Source organism: Oncorhynchus kisutch, linkage group LG7 (assembly GCF_002021735.2).
Source record: "Oncorhynchus kisutch isolate 150728-3 linkage group LG7, Okis_V2, whole genome shotgun sequence".
Taxonomy (NCBI): Eukaryota; Metazoa; Chordata; class Actinopteri; order Salmoniformes; family Salmonidae; genus Oncorhynchus; species Oncorhynchus kisutch.
In genome coordinates this window covers 8,510,537-8,523,045 of record NC_034180.2, presented here as the reverse complement: position 1 = coordinate 8,523,045, position 12,509 = coordinate 8,510,537, and the positions used below count along the sequence as shown (strand labels likewise).

Here is a 12,509-nt window from a genome sequence, read left to right as displayed (position 1 = left end):
AGACAGTACATGGTGGCAGACTATCTGACCACTGTGACTGATAGAAAACTGAGGAAAACATTGACTAGGTACAGACTCAGTGAGCACAGTCTGGCTATAGAGACCGGTCATCACAGACAAACCTGGCTGCCCAGAGAGGACAGGCTGTGCTCACTCTGCTCCAGGGGAGAGGTAGAGACAGAGCTGTATTTCCTATTACACTGTGACAAATACTCAGACCTAAGAGAATATTTCTTTCCCAAAATTATAATTCAATACAAAGAATTTGAAACTATAAAAGATGAAGAAAATATAAAATATTTATTGGGTGAAAAGCCAAAATGTGCAGTTTTGGCAGCCAAATACAGTGCCTTGCGAAAGTATTGAACTTTGCGACCTTTTGCCACATTTCAGGCTTCAAACATAAAGATATAAAACTGTATTTTTTTGTGAAGAATCAACAACAAGTGGGACACAATCATGAAGTGGAACGACATTTATTGGATATTTCAAACTTTTTTAACAAATCAAAAACTGAAAAATTGGGCGTACAAAATTATTCAGCCCCCTTAAGTTAATACTTTGTAGCGCCACCTTTTGCTGCGATTACAGCTGTAAGTCACTTGGGGTATGTCTCTATCAGTTTTGCACATCGAGAGACTGACATTTTTTCCCATTCCTCCTTGCAAAACAGCTCGAGCTCAGTGAGGTTGGATAGAGAGCATTTGTGAACAGCAGTTTTCAGTTCTTTCCACAGATTCTCGATTGGATTCAGGTCTGGACTTTAACTTGGCCATTCTAACACCTGGATATGTTTATTTTTGAACCATTCCATTGTAGATTTTGCTTTATGTTTTGGATCATTGTCTTGTTGGAAGACAAATCTCCGTCCCAGTCTCAGGTCTTTTGCAGACTCCATCAGGTTTTCTTCCAGAATGGTCCTGTATTTGGCTCCATCCATCTTCCCATCAATTTTAACCATCTTCCCTGTCCCTGCTGAAGAAAAGCAGGCCCAAACCATGATGCTGCCACCACCATGTTTGACAGTGGGGATGGTGTGTTCAGGGTGATGAGCTGTGTTGCTTTTACGCCAAACATAACATTTTGCATTGTTGCCAAAAAGTTCAATTTTGGTTTCATCTGACCAGAGCACCTTCTTCCACATGTTTGGTGTGTCTCCCAGGTGGCTTGTGGCAAACTTTAAACGACACTTTTTATGGATATCCAGATTTGTGCAATATACGACTGATTGTTGTCCTATGGACAGAGTCTCCCACCTCAGCTGTAGATCTCTGCAGTTCATCCAGAGTGATCATGGGCCTCTTGGCTGCATCTCTGATCAGTCTTCTCCTTGTATGAGCTGAAAGTTTAGAGGGACGGCCAGGTCTTGGTAGATTTGCAGTGGTCTGATACTCCTTCCATTTCAATATTATCGCTTGCACAGTGCTCCTTGGGATGTTTAAAGCTTGGGAAATCTTTTTGTATCCAAATCCGGCTTTAAACTTCTTCACAACAGTATCTCGGACCTGCCTGGTGTGTTCCTTGTTCTTCATGATGCTCTCTACGCTTTTAACGGACCTCTGAGACTATCACAGTGCAGGTGCATTTATACGGAGACTTGATTACACACAGGTGGATTGTATTTATCATCATTAGTCATTTAGGTCAACATTGGATCATTCAGAGATCCTCACTGAACTTCTGGAGAGAGTTTGCTGCACTGAAAGTAAAGGGGCTGAATAATTTTGCACGCCCAATTTTTCAGTTTTTGATTTGTTAAAAAAGTTTGAAATATCCAATAAATGTCGTTCCACTTCATGATTGTGTCCCACTTGTTGTTGATTCTTCACAAAAAAATACAGTTTTATATCTTTATGTTTGATGCCTGAAATGTGGCAAAAGGTCGCAAAGTTCAAGGGGGCCGAATACTTTCGCAAGGCACTGTATGTGTCCTCCTGCTACAACCTGAGGGACAGCCAGTGAAAAGTGCAAAGTAATGTCGAGAATATTTCCCATCTTGTTTTGCTTTGTCTTTCATACCACGTCATGTGTCTTTTCAGTCATGTTGACACTGGTCTACTACCATTGCTTTAATGTATTGTTGTTCTCATTAATATTGTTGTTGTAGTTGTTGTTAATGGTAATCCCATGTCCACTACTACTATTATTATTGCTGGTGATCCCACCATTTATTTATATATACATATATATATTATATATAAATATATCTTTTTATTTTTCGATATTTATACTTTGACAATGTCAGTAATAATAAACTTGCCATGTCAATAAAGTCAATTGAATGAGAGAGAGAGAGAGCGAGAGAGAGCGAGAGAGATGGGTGTCCTTGTGTGTTTTGGGAAGGGGGCAGGGACGAGCGTGTCGACAGCCCAGTGATCTGATTGGCCGATGGCCGTGTGCTAGAATTTAGAGCCAGGAGCAAAACAGCATGTGCCGTAGAGACTCTGAACACCAACAGACAAAAATATACAGTAATATAGCGTATAATAGTAATACCTACAGTATGCCTCACACAGTGCATTCAGAAAGTATTCAGACCCCTTGACTTTTTCCACATTTTGCCACATTACAGCCTTACTCTAAAATTGATTAAATTACTTTGTTTGCTTATCAATCTGCACACAATACCCCATAATGATGAAGAGAACAGGTTTTTAAATGTATTAAAAATAAGAAACAGAAATACCTTATTTACATAAGTATTCAGACCTTTTGCTATGAGACTCGAAATTGAGCTCAGGTGCATCCTGTTTCCATTTATCATCCTTGAGGTGTTTCTACAACTTGATTGTAGTCCACCTGTGGACCAATCAATTGATTGGAAATTATTTGGAAAGGCACACAACTCTCTAAATCATGTCCCACAGTTGATAGTGGATGACAGAGCAAAAACCAAACCATGAGGTCGTAGGGATTGTCTGTAGAGCTCCGATACAGGATTGTGTCGAGGCACAGATCTGGGAAAGGGTACCAAAACATTTCTGCAGCATTGAAGGTCTCCAAGAGCACAGTCGCCTCCATCATTCTTAAGTGGAAAAAATGTGGAACCACCAAGACTCTTCCTAGAGCTGGCAGCACAGCCAAACTGAGCAATCGGGGGAGAAGGGCCAAGAACCCAATGGTCACTCTGACAGAGCTCCAGAGTTCCTCTGTGGAGATGGGAGAACCTTCCAGAAGGACAACCATCTATGCAGCACCCCACCAATCAGGCCTTTATGGTAGAGTGGCCAGACAGAAGCCACTCTTCAGAAAAAGGCACATGATAGTCGCTTGGAGTTTGCTAAAAGGCACCTAAAGGACTCTCAGACTGTGAGAAACAAGATTCTCTGGTCTTATGAAACCAAGATTGAACTATTTGGCCTGAATGCCAAGCGTCATGTCTGGAGGAAACTTGGCACCATCCCTACGGTGAAGCATGGTGTTCGCAGCATCATGCTGTGGGGATGTATTTCAGTGGCAGGGACTGGGAGACTAGTCAGGATGAAGGGAAGATGAATGGCGCAAAGTACAGAGAGATCCTTGATGAAAACCTGCTACAGAGCGCTCAGGACCTCAGACTTGGGTGAAGGTTCACCTTTCAACAGGACAATGACCCTAAGCAAACAGCCAAGAAAACGCATGAGTGGCTTCGGGACAAGTCACTGAAGGTCCTTGAGTGGCCCAGCCTGAGCCCGGACTTGAACCCTATCGAACATCTCTGCAGAGACCTGAAAATAGCTGTGCAGCGATGCTCCCCATCCAACCTGGCAGAGCTTGAGAGGATCTGCAGAGAAGAATGGGAGAAACTCCCCAAATACAAGGTGTGCCAAGATTGTAGCGTAATACCCAAGAAGACTCGAGGCTGTAATCGCCGCCAAATGTGCTTTAACAAAGTACTGAGTAAAGTGTCTGAATACTTATGTAAATGTGGTATTTCAGTTTTTTTTTAAACAGTTTTTACTTTGTCATTATGGGGTATTGTGTGTAGATTGATGAGGGAAACAAACTATTTATTCCAGTTTAGAAAAAGGCTGTAACGTAACAAAATGTGGAAAGAATCAAGGGGTCAATACCTTCCGAATGCACTTTATACACTGAGTATACCATACATTAGGAACACCTTCCTAGTATTGAGTTGCACCCCCCCCCCCCCCCTTTGCCCTCTGAACAGCCTCAATTCGTCTGGGCATGGACTCTACAAGGTCTCGAACGTGTTCCACGGGGATGCTGGCCCCATGTTGGGGATGCTGGCCCCATGTTGACTCCAATGCTTCCCACAGTCATGTAAAGTTGGCTGGATGTCATTTGGGTGGACCATTCTTGATACTCAATGTAAACTGTGTTCGGCGTGAAAAACCCAGCAGCTTAGCAGTTCTTGTCACAAACCGGTGCGCCTGGCACCTACTACCATACCCCGTTTTTGTCATTCACCCTCCGAATGGCACACATACACAATCCATGTCACAATTGTCTCAAGGCCTACAAATCCTTCTTTAACCTGTCTCTCCTTCATCTACACTGTTTGAAGTGGATTTAACTAGTGATATCAATAAGGGATCATAGCGTTCACCTGGATTCACCTGGTCAGTCTATGTCATGGAAAGAGCAGGTGTTCTTAATGTTTTGTACACTCAGTGTATAGTTAGTTATATCCGTAGAATCTATTCCTATGGTTATAATAACTAACATATGTATGTTTCAGAGGAGGCTGGTCAGAATCACATCACCTTTATTCACCAAGTACATTTAGACATACTCAGGATTGTACTTGGTGACATGGTGTTGCTAGTGATAGACAACATTTAGAGACAGAATACAGGCAGCGGAGTTTAAAGAAGGTTTACATGCATTATATACAACTAGGAAGAGTGAGCATAGAGCTATAAGAGAATGAGCAGACATACAAATATACAGTGGGTATATTGTTGATATACAGTGGGTATATTGTTGATATATAGTGGGTATATTGTTGATATACAGTGGGTATACGGTTGATATATAGTGGGTATATTGTTGATATACAGTGGGTATATTGTTGATATACAGTGGGTATATTGTTGACATACAGTGGGTATATTGTTGATATACAGTGGGTATAATGTTGATATATAGTGGGTATATTGTTGATATACAGTGGGTATACGGTTGATATATAGTGGGTATATTGTTGATATACAGTGGGTATATTGTTGATATACAGTGGGTATGTTGTTGATATACAGTGGGTATATTGTTGATATACAGTGGGTATGTTGTTGATATACAGTGGGTATATTGTTGATATACAGTGGGTATATTGTTGATATACAGTGGGTATATTGTTGACATACAGTGGGTATATTGTTGACATACAGTGGGTATGTTGTTGATATACAGTGGGTATATTGTTGACATACAGTGGGTATATTGTTGACATTCGGTGGGTATGTTGTTGATATACAGTGGGTATATTGTTGATATACAGTGGGTATACGGTTGGCATACAGTGGGTATAATGTTAATATACAGTGGGTATGTTGTTGATATACAGTGGGTATATTGTGATATACACTGGGTATATTGTTGATATACACTGTAGACATACAGTGGGTATATTGTTGATATACAGTGGGTATGTTGTTGATATTTAGTGGGTATATTGTTGACATACAGTGGGTATATTGTTGACATACAGTGGGTATATTGTTGACATACAGTGGGTATATTGTTGATATACAGTGGGTATGTTGTTGATATACAGTGGGTATATTGTTGATATACAGTGGGTATGTTGTTGATATACAGTGGGTATATTGTTGATATACAGTGGGTATATTGTTGATATACAGTGGGTATATTGTTGACATACAGTGGGTATATTGTTGACATACAGTGGGTATGTTGTTGATATACAGTGGGTATATTGTTGACATACAGTGGGTATATTGTTGACATACAGTGGGTATGTTGTTGATATACAGTGGGTATATTGTTGATATACAGTGGGTATACGGTTGGCATACAGTGGGTATAATGTTAATATACAGTGGGTATGTTGTTGATATACAGTGGGTATATTGTTGATATACACTGGGTATATTGTTGATATACACTGGGTATATTGTAGACATACAGTGGGTATATTGTTGATATACAGTGGGTATGTTGTTGATATTTAGTGGGTATATTGTTGACATACAGTGGGTATATTGTTGACATACAGTGGGTATATTGTTGACATACAGTGGGTATATTGTTGATATACAGTGGGTATATTGTTGATATACAGTGGGTATGTTGTTGATATTTAGTGGGTATATTGTTGACATACAGTGGGTATATTGTTGACATACAGTGGGTATACGGTTGATATGCAGTGGGTATTCTGCTGATATACAGTAGATGTTCACATTTACAGTATCAGTATGAATGTATCTACATGCAGAAACATGAACAGAGTGCAAATGCAGTATAGTGCAGTTATTTTGTGTACAGTTCAGAGATGGCTTAAAGCGGGGTGCAGCATAGAGTGCAGTCCTTTAGTCTCTATGGGCCACAGCACGCGGTAAGAAACCTTTCAGGTGACGGGAGGTTTTGGTCATGAGTGGTGGGAGGAGCTATAGGAGGAGGGGCTCATTATAATGGCTGGAATGGAATGAATGTAATGGAGACAAACGTGGTTTCCATATGTTTCATACCGTTCCATTAATTCCATTCCAGCCATTACAATGAGCCCGTCCTCCTATAGCTCCTCCCACCAGCCGCTGGTGTGTTCTGGGAACTTTGGATATGTCCTTGTTGTGTCCATGTAGAGGAGAAGGATGGTGTGTGTGTGTGTGTGTGTGTGTGTGTGTGTGTGTGTGTGTGTGTGTGTGTGTGTGTGTGTGTGTGTGTGTGTGTGTGTGTGTGTGTGTGTGTGTGTGTGTGTGTGTGTGTGTGTGTGTGTGTGTGTGCGCGTGTCTTACCGTGAGGGAGGTGAAGGTGAGGCAGATTCCTCCGAAGCCGTTGAAGGAGACTGCGATGAAAATGAGGGCCGAGAGTACTGGAGGAGGAAAGGGAGGAGGAAGGAGGAGACCGTTAGTGAGATCTATGTGTGCAGTGTAATGTAATAAGCAGATGTGTTCAATGTGATGTTTCTGTACATTTCGTGTTCATTTACAGTGACTTACAGCAGCTTAGGATCCTTACCTTCGGGGTTATAGGCAGCTCCAGCTATCATGGCACAAGAGAAAGCAAAACACGCACTGCAAGAGAGAGAGAGTTGATGATGACGCTGACTGATGGAAGATAATGATGATGACAATGGTTGTGAAGATAATAACTATGGTCATGACGATTGTTAAAAAAGGTTATAATGGTGACAATGACAATCACAGTGTTAATCGCTGATGATTTAATATTACTATAATGATGACGGCAATGACGATGATGATGTGTCCCGTCTTTTACCTGCCGAGGAGGCGGAGCGGGCGGGGCCCGTACTTGTCCATCAGGATACCTAGCGGCAGAGTGGCTGCACTCAGCAGGAAGGAGCCAATGGTAAAGCCCAGATTCAACATCTCTTCCTGGTCCACGCAGCTATGCCAGATACCACTGTCCCACGAACTGATGTTACTGAACACTGTCTCGTTGTCTGGGAGGAGGGGGGGTGGAGAGAGGTGAAGAAAGAGAGGGGGGAGAAGGAGAAGGGTAAGGAGGTGGAGAGAGAGAGAAAGAGCGAGAGAGAGAGAGAGAGAGAGAGAGAGAAAGAAAGAGCGAGGGGAGAAAGGTAGGGAGGTGGAGAGAGAGAGAAAGAGCGAGAGAGAGAGAGAGAGAGAGAGAGAGAGAGAAAGAGCGAGGGGAGAAAGGTAGGGAGGTGGAGAGAGAGAGGGGGGAGCAGGAGAAGGGTAAGGAAGGGGACGAGAGAGAGGGGAGTTGAGAACTATACAAGACACAGGAAACCACATGTGCTATAGACATATATATCTCTATGGACGTATACAGGGGCGAAATCCCAAGTTCCACTGGAGTTGAATTTTCACTTAGTCATGCGTTGATATCAGTGGTCGTTAGGATTCACTCCACAGTATCTATGCATAGGTTTATGTATACCTGGGGTCAATTCCATTTCAATTCCAGACAGTTTGGAAAGTACTCTGAAGTTCTCTTCTGTGCTTTTCAATGAGAAACATTTTGAATTGGCATTTGGTCTATTTTCTGAATTGACTGGAATTTAAATGGAATTGAACCCTGAAGTATACGTCATCCCTTAGTATGGAAATGACCCCAACCCTGAAGTATATGGCATCCCTTAGTATGGAAATGACCCCAACCCTGAAGTATATGGCATCCCTTAGTATGGAAATGACCCCAACCCTGAAGTATATGGCATCCCTTAGTATGGAAATGACCCCAACCCTGAAGTATATGGCATCCCTTAGTATGGAAATGACCCCAACCCTGAAGTATATGGCATCCCTTAGTATGGAAATGACCCCAACCCTGAAGTATACGGCATCCCTTAGTATGGAAATGACCCCAACCCTGAAGTATACGGCATCCCTGTGTGAGTGTTACCCATGGACGGGGACGTACCTATGCAGAGGTGTGAGTAGAAGCCCTCGTTCTTGAGCATGATGAGTAGCGATCCCCAGCCCAGCAGCACAGCAGAGAACAGCAGGTTCTCTATGACCGCAGTCACCGCCATCCACCAGCGCCTACGGTAGGCCTGGGCCAGAGAAGGAGCCATCGCTGCTCTGGGGGGGAGAGAGAGAGAGCGAAAGAGAGAGAGAGAGAGAGAGAGAGAGGGAGGTGGTAGAAAGAGAAAGACAAGAGGAAGGGGAAGACAGGGGAGAGAGAGTTTAACGTTTAACAATCCATTCTTAAAGACTGAAGTACTGCACACTCTCCGTACGGAACTTCAAAGTTGCATCAACAAAGTCAAAGGTCGACAAAAACTAAAAATACATATCAAAGCAAGTGTGCAGCTGCTTTCCTCCTCACTTTCATCTGAGCTCAGAGAGCAACAAAACGGACGAGGACGGCAATATAAACCCTCTGTGGGATCCTACCACTGAGAGATTGAGGTTAACCACATGACTGACTCGTCATTACCACCATCACGGCGACCACATCATTCTGGTTTCTGGAAGGAAGCGGTGCTGACTGGTTTCTCTGCCAATTCCGCTATAATCCCTGAATGTGTTGACTTTCTATAAAACATATAGAATATCTGCTCCCCCCTCCCTTAACATGACAGACTGGTGGAATGAAGACTTCGACAGACGGATGTAACGGATCCAAGAGAAATATAATTATTTCATGAGTTGCATAATGAATTGTGGAAATACTCTGAATGTAGACTATTCTAAGTTAGCAAAAAAACACACAGATCTGTCTGTAATGTAGTGCTGAGCGAATAACTGAAATGTTGGTTATTTATCATTATTGTTGGTTTCAATTATTTGAATTCCATTTTGTTATTTTATTTTTTGGGAGCTCAGTGCGCACATTTGCCAGTTCCCCTAAAGATAAATCAGATCAAGCCCGAACTGTGCAATGTAGTGGGGAGTTTTAGTTTAGTGGAAAGAACTAACTGCCCTGAGGAGGGAGAGGAATAAGGGATTGGTGAAGAGGAGAATAAAGGAGAGAAAAGACCTGAGTGGTGAGTTGGTAAGTGACCCCTGGCCACTTACCAACTCCCTTCAACAACAGTCCAACCTCAACCCAGGAGGAGCCAATGCTCAAGTCTCATCGCTCAGTCCTACAGGCGTTGTTGTAGTTCCTCCAGGGAACCTGCACCTGGAACCCAAGATCCCAGCCCCCGAGCGGTATGTCGGCTACCCGGGAGAATGCCAGGGGTTCCTCACTCATTGTTCCCTGGTGTTCGAGCTACAGTCCTCCTCGTTTCACACCGATCGGGCCATGATCGCCTACATTATCTCTCTACTCTCGGGCAAGACCCCGGCGTAGGCAACGGCAGTGGAACTCCATATTAGCCTTCGACTACCCAGTTGGCGGAAGAGAAGCGGCCAGCTGACTGTTCAACATCCACCAAGGGGTCAGCCATGAGTGGGTGGAATACGGAGGCCTTGGTCACCGCTTTCCACCAGAGTTTGTCTAACTCCATCAAAGATGAACTGGCCACTTAGGATCTGGGGGAGGACCTCGAGTACCGATAACGCTGGCAATCAGGATCGACAACCGCCTCCGAGAACTCGTGAGACAGTGCCTTTATGACACCACCCCAGTATCCCGGTTTCCTGAGAACCCCAAGCCCGCCGAACTCAGCATTGACGAGCCCATGCAGCTGGGACGCACACGTCTGAGCCCACAGGAGCATGACAGGTGCATTCTTGAAGGCTGCTGCCTCTACTGCGGAGGTCTCAGCCATCTCCAAGCTACATGCCCATAGCTGACGGGAAATGCCAATGCTCGCCGGGACAAGGGGAGACCCTGACGAGCTGTGCAGATACCTCCCAGCTACCCAGTCACTGTCTGTTCACTACCCACAACCCTCCACTGGGACAACCATCAGCACCAGATTCAAGCCTTCGTGGACTCCGGGGCCACAGAGAATTTCATTTGATCAAGACTTTTACAAAATACAAATCCCCTGCGTGAAATGTCCCATCCCTCTGCAGATTCAAGCCCTTGATGGATGCCCCATTGTCTCTGGCTTGGTGGAATATCAGACCAAGCCCATTCTACTGCAGGTTCGGGTGAATCACTCAGAGACTTTAAGTTTCCTTTTGATCACAGCTCCCGAGAACCCCCTTATCCTAGGGTACCCCTGTCTAGCTCTACATATACCACTATTCTCCTGGTCATGGACCATTACATCCGGGAGTTGCTGGAGGCAGGTTTCATTCGCCCTTCTACATCCAGCTGGTGCAGACTTCTTCTTCGTGGGTAAGAAGGATGGAGGCCTGCGTCCTTGCATTGATTATAGCGGGCTGAACCGGATTACGATCAAGAATCGTTACCCCCTACCTCTGATGTCCGCCTCCTTGGAGTTGGCAAAAGGGGCCCAATTCTTCACCAAACTGGACCTCCGCAACGCTTACAATCTGATGAGAATCAGGGAAAGAGATGAGTGGAAAACTGCCTTTAACACCCCTAGTGGTCACTATGGGTATTTAGTCATGCCCTTCGGATTATTGAATTTACCGGCAGTCTTTCAAGCATTGGTCAATGACACTCTTAGGGATATATTGAATCAGTTCGTCTTTGTTTACCTCGATGACATCTTGATCTTCGCCAAAACCCTTCCAGAACACATACTGCATGTCCACCAAGTGCTGAGATGCCACCTGCAGGGTTGTTAACACAGTGTCCAAAGAAGGGCCAGAAGTACACAGAATGGTGCCGTCTGCGTAGAGGTGGATCAGAGACTCACCAGCAGCAAGAGCGGCATCATTTATGTATACAGAGAAGAGAGTCGGCCCAAGAATTGAACCCTGTGGCACCCCCAAAGAAACTGCCAGAGGCCCAGACAACAAGCCCTCCGATTTGACACACTGAACTCTATCAGAGAAGTAGTTGGTGAACCAGACGAGGCAATCATTTGAGAAACCAAGGCTATCGAGTCTGCCGATGAGGATGTGGTGATTGACAGAGTCGAAAGCCTTGGCCAGGTCAATGAATACGGCTACACCGTATTGTTTCTTATCGATGGCGGTTAAGATATTGTTTAGGACCTTGAGCGTGGCTGAGGTGCACCCATGACCAGCTCTGAAACCAGATTGCATAGCGGGGAAGGTGGGGTGGGATTCGAAATGGTCGGTAATCTGTTTGTTGACTTGGCTTTCGAAGACCTTAGAAAGGCAGGGTAGGATAGATATAGGTCTGTAGCAGTTTGGGTCAAGAGTGTTCCCGCTTTGAAGAGGGGGATGACCGCAGCTGCTTTCCAATCTTTGGGAATCTCAGACGACACGAAAGAGAGGTTGAACAGGCTAGTAATAGGGGTTGCAACAATTTCGGGAGATAATTTTAGAAAGAAAGGGTCCAGGTTGTCTAGTCCGGCTGATTTGTAGGGGTCCAGATTTTGCAGCTCTTTCAGAACATCAGCTGACTGGATTTGGGAGAAGGAGAAATAGGGAAGGCTTGGGCGAGTTGCTGTCGGGGCTACAGTGCTGTTGACCGGGGTAGGGGTGGCCAGATGGAAAGCATGGCCAGCCATAGAAAAATGTTTATTGAAATTCAACCTGGTAGGTTCATTGATCATTTGTGTGAGATTGAGGGCATCAAGCTTAGATTGTAGGATTTCTGGGGTGTTAAGCATGTTCCAGTTTAGGTCACCTAGCAGCACGAGCTCTGAAGATAGATGGGGGGCAATCAGTTCACATATGGTGTCCGGAGCACAGCTGGGGGCACAGGGTGGTCTATAGCAGGCGGAAACGGTGAGATAATTGTTTTTAGATAGTTGGATTTTTTTAAAGTAGAAGTTCAAATGGTTTGGGTACAGACGTGGATAGTAGAACAGAACTCTGCAGGCTATCTCTGCAGTAGATTGCAACACTGCCCCCTTTGGCCGTTCTATCTTGTCTGAAAATGTTGTAGTTAGGGATGGG

At 44.3% G+C, this 12,509-nt stretch overlaps 1 protein-coding gene across 1 annotated transcript in view; it reads right to left on the bottom strand.

The window, feature by feature from the left end:
• Positions 1-12,509, bottom strand: part of LOC109894150 (large neutral amino acids transporter small subunit 3) — a 44,572-nt gene that overhangs the window by 24,222 nt on the left and 7,841 nt on the right. Inside the window, exons 2-5 of the mRNA XM_020487394.2 lie at positions 8,533-8,693; positions 7,408-7,591; positions 7,147-7,202; positions 6,924-7,000 (exon numbers count right to left, since the gene is read on the bottom strand). Coding sequence (XP_020342983.2) covers positions 6,924-7,000; positions 7,147-7,202; positions 7,408-7,591; positions 8,533-8,693 — 478 coding nt within the window. The remainder of the gene's footprint in view (positions 1-6,923; positions 7,001-7,146; positions 7,203-7,407; positions 7,592-8,532; positions 8,694-12,509) is intronic.